Raw genomic sequence first — 9935 nt, forward strand, 5'->3', positions numbered from 1 at the left:
AACAATGAATTAAAAGCTCTACGAAGCTAAGGAGAAGTGTAGATTTACATAATACTTCTCATGAGGTTATGAGAGATCCTTATAATTTTTACAGGTATTATTAATAATGTAAAACATTGTGCTTAAGAAAAAGAAACAGACTGGGTATAATGGAAAGCAGAGGTAATGGTTTTGTTAAATCACCAACATCAATCAAATGCTGCGATTATTAAAATCCTGACATTAATAAACCACAGCACCATACGGAGGAAAACTAAGACCCTCCACAGGAAGAGAAGAGAAGCCTGGGTACTCAAACTGCTGACTTTCATAAAATCAAGGCAAAATCAGCTTGGGTGCAGTGAAAACGTCTGCCAGTGTTAGACGTAACCCGGCAACATTGTATGTTGTTGTCCAAATGGAAGATATCCTGGAAACAGTTAAGTCAGGTGGAGAAGGCTGCCAGGTCAGACATGCAGCATTATGATTTATATTTGTCCTGGATTAGTCAAAAAACAGCCTGCTCCTAAAATCATCTCCATACATGTTCAGGCAACCACTGGGAAAACACTCTGCTCCTTCAAAATAAAGTGCAAAACAGGAAATAAAGTAATTCCCAGAAATAGTCATCTGCACATTAATGACATGAAAAAACAGATACAAAATTTTTCTAAGTAGTCATTTCTGTTTTATTTATAAAACACACTTGATGCATTGGATGAATGTGATTCTTCCTTTGATGCTAGAAATTCCACTTTTACTTTATTTTCATGATGACTGATCACCGTGTTTTTAATTGTTTTAGCCTCTTAATCCATAAAAACACTCTCCTTTGCTATTAAAACTTGCTCATTTAGTTTGAAAAGTCCCTTAAATTGCTCTGTTATCCTCCCACTTTCTCAGGAAATGAAAATATGATATTCTTTATTTCTCTGAAAATTTGACTAAAAAACTTTTTTTCATTAACTCATAACTTAAACCCCTACCACTGAAATAGAAACTAAACTAGCCTAAATTCCCAATTGAAATGCAAAACTAAATTTAAACTTTCTCTTTGACTACAAAATTGTTTAATTAATCTCAAAGTTGAAAAAGAATACATTCATTGACCTTTTTCCTGTGACATAGCGCAGCCGGAGGAGCTGCGATACTGTTGCTCAACAGCATTCCCCTCTGCTCAGAAGCTGAATAACAGCAGAGTTGATACATGCTGTACAGTCTCCCTGACTTCTGGCTTTATGAATGGGGGAATTCGGGATGATCGTGAGAGGCAGGGGGAAAAAAAGAAAAGGAAAAAAAAACAAAAACAAGGCTGAGTCAGTGGGTGGCTGATTAGAAGCGTAGTGTGATGTGTGAAGAGAAGGCACTCTGCGTTGCAGGGTGAGATAGCTGCGTGAACTCACTCCAGCCGCGTTTGAAGTAACTACACATGCACTGCACTGTCACCAGAGACACTGCTCTACTAAAGGTATGTTATAGTAGCACGCTACTTAATGATCCTTCATTTGCTGAGGATTGTAGCCACTGAGACTTTAATCCAGGACAGTCTTTTAATAGCCTCGCTCTATTTTTACCTCATTCACTGGAGCTGCATTTAAACAGCCTTCTTGTTCTTGATTTACTTTTATCTGTATTTATAGCCTTCACTGAAATAACTCACCCTCATTCTAGAGCTGAAAGAGCCAATCAATCAATAAATGCATCAAAGGAAATGTAACTGATTGAACCATTTTTTCTGCTTACTAATCAGTTATGTTTTCATCAAGCAAAAATGAGAAAATATTTTTCCACTTGCAGCATCTCAAGTGCAAACATTACCCCGGTTTTCTTTTCAGGGATTCTTTTTGAATCTGTTCATTTGTTTTCTGATGGATCGACTCTGGGTTTAATCTTTCGAATGCCAGCATGAAGAGTGATAAGCATCTATTAAAGGTTCTGCTCAAGCACCAGTTTAAAGGCCAAATATAGTCTGTCCACAGTGACACAAAACAGAGAACAGACTGCAGAATCAGCACATTTGAACTTTATAAATTGATCACATTCCTAATAAATGACACAACTTGTTGACGGACTAAATATTTAACTGTTTCGCCACCAAAACTGTCAACTGTGACAATACCAGTTGTAGAAAGTGATAGAACGTCTTTAAATTTGAGGTGGTTCAAGCATCTTAAAGACTCCTGGGTGCCTCCTAGGTGAGGTTTTGTGGACATGTCCAACTGATAAGAGATCCCAGATCAGGGCAGACCCAGGACACACTGGAGATATTATCTCTCTCAGGTGGCTTGGCAATGCTTTAGTAAAGCTAGAGCCGGTGCTTGGGAGAGGTGGTCTGAGCATCTCTGCTTAAACCCATCAGAAATTGAAGGAGTGGGTGATATGTTGTAGACTCCAAAATTCATATTTAATGGCTAATTACATTTTAAAAAATAAACAGCGTCAGCCCTGCTTGGCTAGTTGTTCAGTTTCAATGATCTTGTTGTATGAATCTGGTTCTGAAGTCACACAGAAGCACCAAGTCCAGGTGGTGAACTTGCAGAGGTTCATTCATATTTGATGAGAGCCGCCCTAAGTCTGTCCCTGTCTGTGCAGCTGACCCATGTCCATCTGGCTAAACTGTTCTATGGAGCCCAGTGCTCCACCCAGTTCAATGAAAATATTCAAATTCAGTAAAATATGTAATTCATACTGATTTGAGTGGTCTATGAAGAAAGATGTGGAAGGCAAGGGGCTCATATGCATCTACTTCAGCATTTGCTGTTTAGTTTTAATTCAGTGTAACCTTCATTTCCTCTTGAGTGTCTTTTTGGTTTAATAAGGTCATCCATGCCTCACAATAATGCCTTTTCAAGTCCACAGGAACCAACCAGAATGCTACTTTCCAGCATCTACAGTTTACAGTTCCAGTAACATCTTCCTCACATTCTCCTCTGATCCCTCTGCTAGATCTTCAAGAGATCCCCTCTGACTCTGACTCATTTCTTATGTCTTTCATGCTCTGTTTAAGAATAGACAGTCTATCCAGTTAGGTCTGACTACAACACCCACTAATCCTCTGATCTTTCCACCATCCATCTGCTGTGTCTCAAGCAGTTAAGAGAGAGAACTGAGGAAAATTATTCACGTGAGAGGTTGCCAGTTATCACCAAGTGATGCATGATATTAACACAGAGGAAAATTTTTCATATTATTGCTAGAAATATATATTAAGCATCAATCTTTCCATGATGTGGATCTGCTTCAGTGTACATACATAGACACGTGTGTCTCTTTTAAAGAACTATTATTTCAGTTAAATCTGAAGTTGATGAGAGCTACATGAACAGTCAACCACTTAGACACTCCAATTACAGTTTGCTTTGGCTACCATGACACAAAAGGCTAACAGCTCTGCATAATGTGGGTCAGGCGGTGGCTCTGAAATAACTCTGGCAGAGAAAGCTCCAATCAATCGATTAGCTGATCAAAAGAAAACTTTATTGAATAAAACAATTCTTATAATCTACTAATCAGCACATATCTCAGAGACAACCCGTGACCATAATCATGCTTGTGCTATGATCTCCTCAGACTGAAGAGGTTTTCCTAGCTTGGTGAAACCTTTGGGGAGCGTGGGCCTGCTAGATAACAGGATAATGATGCTTCATATCCTGCTGCTTGAATGATTTGTTTAGTAAGTCCACAATTAGAAGGTGCAGATCCATCTGTATGGCTTTCAAACAGGCTCTTCTGGGTCACTCTTCACCATTGTTTCAGCTCATTGACATCAGGATGAAAAGGCAGTGACCTCCTCCCTGATCAGCTCTGCCTATATGCATCTTCCCTTCATTACACAGCTGAAAGACAGGCATGGAAGGAAATAGGACCCACTGTCCCCTCCCTTCCCTGGCTCCCCTCCCTTCCCCTCCCTATTCTCCACTTTCCATTGAAGCACCACATCCCTGCAGCTTCGCTATGAATTCGGGGAAATAATCTGCTCCACAATGACACACTGAATGTGTCTTAAAGCCTTTTGTGCCTTCTAAGCGGCTATATATATCTCTCTCTAAATATATATATCTATATATATATAGATATATATATCAAGGATGGCTTTAAAAAAGGAAAAGAAGCTAAGGTTAAAAGAAACAGCCGGGTACTGAGCCGTGGAGCGGATGCAGGGAAGCATTTGCTCCACCAGTTGGTGTGCAGTGATACCCGGCCACCAGACACAGTCTAACAAAGACCACCGGCGTGAAATCTCAACTGTCATGCATGGCACGGAAGAAGAAATGCAGGGGTGGCGTGAATGTGCACAAACAATGGATATTCTAATGTAAAGCGAGAGCTCGGGTTTATCCGGACATAAGCACTTGTCGCAAAGATGCTGCAAAAAAAAAAAAAAAAAAACACGAAAATTTCAGCCTCACCACACTATCGCTGGCCTCACTGATTTCTCGACCCTCGTGTGCTTTCGATCTCACAGCGAAACAGAAAACCATCTACAAAACGCTTTTATTTTATTTTGGAATTTCTTTTAGGAGATCAACTCTTGCGCCACTGCCCTGGATCGTCGAGGAGCGCAGCGGCGCAGGGACCATGCCGCCCCGGTGACATCCTGCAAACACACCCCGCAGGCCCACACCAGCCAGGCTGGACCCACTCACTGCCACTCCAAACGTGAAAACACCCGAGCACTCACTGTGATGCGGGGAATGTTCTTTTTGCCTTGGTAGCCAGACATCTTCACCGGTGTTTCGTGTGCGCCGCAGACCGCTAGAAATGCAAACGGGACGGATTACCGCTGGCTGCCGGGCTGTAGTGAGGATGATGGTGATGAAGATAAATAGGGGGGAAGACTACACAGACACGGGTGATCTGCAGGAGGCCACAGACGTGAAGAATCAAACTATCGCTCAACTCCGGATCCTGGCAGCCTCCCGGTCTCCGCCGATGCACCAAACCGTTCCTTCCCAGACGGAGTCAGACAAGAGGGGAGGGAGGGACCGCTCGAGAGCCTCTTCCCAATAAAAGAATCCCACGGAGCATGCGCAGAGCCTCGCCCTGCTCCATTGACAGCAGAGAAACACACTAATGCCATCAATTGCTTTCGCCGGATTAGGGAAGGCAGGCAAGCAGGGAGTGCAGCCTGCAAACATCCACCGAAGGAACAAATGAAGAAACAGCCAGCAGCCATCTTACCTCACATTATCTGCTGTGTGTCTGAAGGTGGGGGTGTTATTAGAGCGAGCAAGAGCTCAGGCTCAGGCAGGGTGACGTGATTTCACCTGTTTCCAGCTCTGATCAACTTGAATGGTTCTCAATACAAGTTGGGATTACAGCACTATTTGAGAAATGGGTAAACCTGGAATCACGGGAATGGAAATTTGGCCTTTTGTGTGTTTGGCAAATGCTGACAGACAAAATAGTCCGACATTGTTCGAGATTTACTTAGTGTTTGCATTTTTATTTTTAATCAAAGACCGATCGAGAAGACTTCACTTCATAGTAAAAGAAATGTGATAAACTGTGCTTTCATTTTTAAAATGTTCTTCCTCAGTACACAGCTAACTTTATTATTTATCTATAACAGGCTAAAGCAGTGTAAGATTACCAAAAGTAGTCAATTGAGCTTAACCAGATATATTTTGTACTCAGAGGCTCTCCGCTAAATTTTGTTTTGTGCTTATTTATAAATAGAAAAAAAAATATGTATTTGAACTGACACAGTTCCTTTAAGACCAAAGTTTGAAAACCGTTTGTAGTTTTTATGTCTGTGTTTACACCTGATTTTAAAATGCATTCTGGGAAATAAGATTATAAGTAGACAGCAGCAAATATACACTCATTAGACACTTTATTAGGTAAACCTGTTCGGTTGCTTGTTCACTCAAATATATAATCAGCTGATTACATGGCAGCAAGTCAACCCACTGAGGCATGTTGACATGGTCAAGATGACCTGCTGAAGTTCAAACCGAGCATCAGGATGAGAAAGAAAGGTGATTTAAGTGACTTTGTGACTTTGATTGTTGGTGCCAGACAGGATGGTATCGGCATTAAGAAAACTGCTCACTCCCACAAACCCATCTCCAGGGTTTACAGAGAATAGTCCAAAAACAGACAAAAAATCAGAGATCTGAGAAGAACGCATCAAACTTTAAAGCAGAAGACCACGCTGCTTCTGTCAGCTAAGAACGGGAAGGTAAAGCTACAGTTTGGCTTACTAAAATTAAACAATAGAAGATTAAAAAATGTTGCCTTGACTGATAAGCCTCGACTTCTGCTGTGACATCCAAATGTTAGGGTCCAAATTTGGTGTATATGCTTAAAGCATGGCCTCCACGGTCTTCCGCTAGGCATAAGGATTCTTTATGGAACAGTAGATTCACATCATGATGTGCAGCTGATCAGCCACAGGACTTACCAAAGTAGTCTGTAATGCTTTTGTCTTGATGTGTCCCTGACAAGAACGTAACAGGAAAATATGTCATTAGTGCAGCATGTGGTGTTTCTTTTTTTTAATGCCATGGACACGGATGACATTTTCCTGCCAGTCTCAACAGCTGGTATAACCATTACTTTGTTTTCTTAATGTGCAAGGGAGAGAAAAGGGACAGTGTCCTTTAACCTTCCAGTGGAAGTGACGAAGCCGGTTGTGAAATATGTACAGAAGCCTTGGAGACGCGTGATAAACAGTTGTAAACAGTGATGCCTCTTAGCCATCCGCATGTAATCAGATTGCCCAAGGTGCATTAAAAAACAACTGCAAACAGAGTTCTTAAGGCAAGAAATTGCTATCTAAAGTTCATTTGTTATATAAATGTCTGTAAAACCACAGTAAAAGTTGTCAATTCAGTCACAAATTTAGTTTTTACTTATTCTGTTTCTTCCATCCATCCATTCGCTACTGCTTATCCTTTTCAGGGTCGCGGGGGGCGCTGGAGCCAATCCCAGCTGTCACAGGGCGAGAGGCGGGGTACACCCTGGACAGGTCGCCTCTCTGTCGCAGGGCTAACACACAAGGACAGACAACCATTCATACTCACATTCACTCGCACATTCACACCCTAGTGGCAATTTGGATTATCCAATTAACCTATCCCCACAAACTGCATGTCTTTATTCTGTTTCTTATTTTCTTAATTTGAATAGCCATATTAAAGAGGGCCAAAGTTTAACATAATGAGTTTACATGTTATGTAAGTACATGTAATCCCCATGAGACAAAAGCTCAGGCTTCAGACTGCTCTAACAACATGTTTCAGACAGTTTTTTATGCTCCTGGCTCTGTATGACATCATAGAGAGTTGTTATCCAAAATATGGTGATCTTAGGCAAACAGCTCCACCTACCTGCTCTTCAAACCTTCTGTTTACCACTGATCACCAATCAGAAGAATGCTGGTTTAAAAGGAGGCTAAAGGGAGTTACATGCCTTGTTTCAGACAGAGGATCTGCACAAAGGTTTAATATGAGATAGAGAAGGATTATTCTAAATTGTGACTTGTGCAAAGCTACTCTAGTAGAGTCCATGGATTCAAATATGGAACTGGAAATCAGTACTAAAAAATCAAAGTAAACAGTGTACATTTACATGAATTCAATAGAGTTTTATCTTAACGTGTTATTAATTAAGTCTGTAAAGCTTACTTTACAATAAGTGTACAATAAATGGTGTGGGTTACAAAGTGCATTGTGTGCCTCTGAAATTGAGTGGAGCAGAAGTAAAACTAGAAATTGCGAGTGCAGCAAACCCACATTTACACACAATAGCTGAGTAAACATGCACTGCAGCGCTGTTGTGTCGCATTTTATCCACCACAGTCCTAAAATGTCAGCTTGCTTTTGAAGAACGCAACGCTGAAATGCATCTCCTGTAATAATGACATCACTGATATTGAAGATCACATCAATTAAGTCTGTGAAGTCTGTGTTTGTGAAGTAAGCTCTCACATCAGAAAAGTGAAGAGCAACTAACTAATCATATATGACTTGAAGAGATGGAAGAGAGTAGGGAGTGGGTTGTGTGGCGAATGCTTCTGATCAATATGTAACATGATAAAAGGGCTCAACACCAACGCCCAAAGCTTTTAACAGCATCCTGAGTGCTTGAGTATTAAGTAAAGGAAGTACAGATGTGGGTTGACCACCAATCACTAAAACCTGAATAACTGCTTGAAGCAGCAGTAAAAGACGTGATAGATTTTCCTGCAAGTCATGCAGGTCAGGTTGAGCCTGTCCATCAACTCAGTTCTGCTGTTAAAAGAACGAGAGATCTCAAGGGCAGTAATGCTGCAATGGTCCAACCCTGCATCACCTTGCAAAAGCAACCAGGCTGATGTGTTCACAAAGGTGTGCCTCCTATTTAAATCATGCCATGGTAGATGACACACATGTTTATTTTTTCTTTCTCGTGCAGACCTGTTAACAGTGTTTCCTTCACCAACAGCCAGCTGCACTGTGCTGTTAAGGACTCTGACTAACAGAGCCACTCCCTCTGGCATTTCTGCATGGTGGGCCCTCTAACTGAGGGCCAGCGACTCTGTTACATCATAGTGCTTTCTGGGAAATGTAGTCATGGCAAGTTGTCTGGCATAAACTGGATGTGTATGCTTAAACAAACTCTGCTGAGTGGCAAAGGCTCTGTGACTGATGCGATTGTAGATGAAAAATGGCGCGGGTGTGTGCAAAAAGCTGAATGTTGGATGAAATAAATGAGAGCTGGAATGATAAATGTAGAGAAAGAAAGACAAAAGGAGGAAGACTGGGAAAGAGAGGTGTAAAATATACACAATCGGCATGCAAAATCGGAGAAAATTACCCGTTTATCATCGAGATTCTGCAGAGCCTCTTTCCCTGTGCTCTCCCTTATCTCTACCTTCCTCGGCTGAGAGATGTCGGTCTGTCGGTCAATGACTCGCCCGTCACTCCTGCCCCTGCACGCCGAGAGTGCATCAAAGTCCAGCGTCTTGCTGTCCGAGGAACCTTCCACTGGACAGAACACGCCACAGAATTTCTGCCTGGGCCTGGCCGGGCTCTCGGAGCCCATCCTCTGAAAGAAAGCTGGCACTTCCCCGGCGGTCGACATCCCTTCCAGGCGGTTGGTTGTGATTGGGTTTAGCGGGGTGTAGCTGCACAGATGCTCGGAGTCTCAGCTTGTTGTGTTGTCCGGTTTTTTCCCCTTCCCTCAGCGCTGTGCGCTTGGACAGCCACCGCCTTTGCCGGTTTTCAATCGCAGGTGGTCGCACTGTGACCAAAGCAGGAAAAAATCAGTAAAGCTAATGCTGCTCGAGAAAAAAAGATACACACACTCTCTCACTGTGGAGAGAGAAGTGCAAAATGAATCCACGTAATATCTGATATTAGGGAAAGATGTGAGACAGCCTTCTGCTATATTGCTTGTCAGTGATTCCGCCACAGATGAGCAACAATTCTGATTTGCTTACTCATGAGTCTAAATTAGCTCCTTGCCCACAGCTGTTTGAGTTATAAATCAGCATATGAGGGAGAGACCTAAAGTCTGGCTTTGTCACAAAGAGATCCTATAGGGGTGGAGGAGGAGGATGTTTCCCAATGAGGGATTACCTGTAGCCCGAATGAAACCGTCCAGACTGGCACTATCGGGAGCGCATCACAGCTGAATGTCCGGAAATATTGCGCTCTCACTTGTCCAAACTGAAGACTTGTTCGCTGTAGCTCTATTTAACCCGGAGACAGTGTCCTCGCAGCTGTCCTGCCCGCCAGAGAGCTGTGTAATGTAATAATTAAAGCGTGGCGTGCAGTCTTTAAATGTCTCTGCAGGGCGTCTCTGTCGGATGTTTGAGGTCAAGAGTGGCCCAGCACCATGGAGAGTTCCCCAAAGTCACACCCAGTCCAACAATGAGGATCGCTGTCCCTTCAGCACCACACCCCGGGCTCCAACACACACACACACACACACACACCCCTCAGGTATGTCCAGAACTTGCTCAAGTT

The 9935-nt window shown here is 42.5% G+C and overlaps 1 protein-coding gene across 3 annotated transcripts in view; it reads right to left on the minus strand.

Annotated features, from left to right (window-relative positions):
- Window positions 1–9673, minus strand: part of dpysl2b (dihydropyrimidinase like 2b) — a 34643-nt gene extending 24970 nt beyond the window's left edge. Inside the window, exons 1-2 of one of the 3 annotated variants that reach the window (XM_040053157.1) lie at window positions 9546–9673; window positions 8782–9207 (exon numbers count right to left, since the gene is read on the minus strand). In XM_040053157.1, the coding sequence (XP_039909091.1) occupies window positions 8782–9048 (267 nt within the window). In that variant the 5' untranslated portion in view covers window positions 9049–9207; window positions 9546–9673. Of the gene's footprint in view, window positions 1–4660; window positions 5010–8781; window positions 9471–9545 lie in introns of those variants that run through there. The other 2 variants (XM_040053156.1, XM_040053158.1) reach the window with 2 other exon arrangements.
- Between the last annotated feature and the right edge of the window lie 262 nt (window positions 9674–9935).

This window comes from Simochromis diagramma, unplaced genomic scaffold (assembly GCF_900408965.1).
Source record: "Simochromis diagramma unplaced genomic scaffold, fSimDia1.1 OVJJ01000596.1, whole genome shotgun sequence".
NCBI classification, from domain to species: Eukaryota; Metazoa; Chordata; class Actinopteri; order Cichliformes; family Cichlidae; genus Simochromis; species Simochromis diagramma.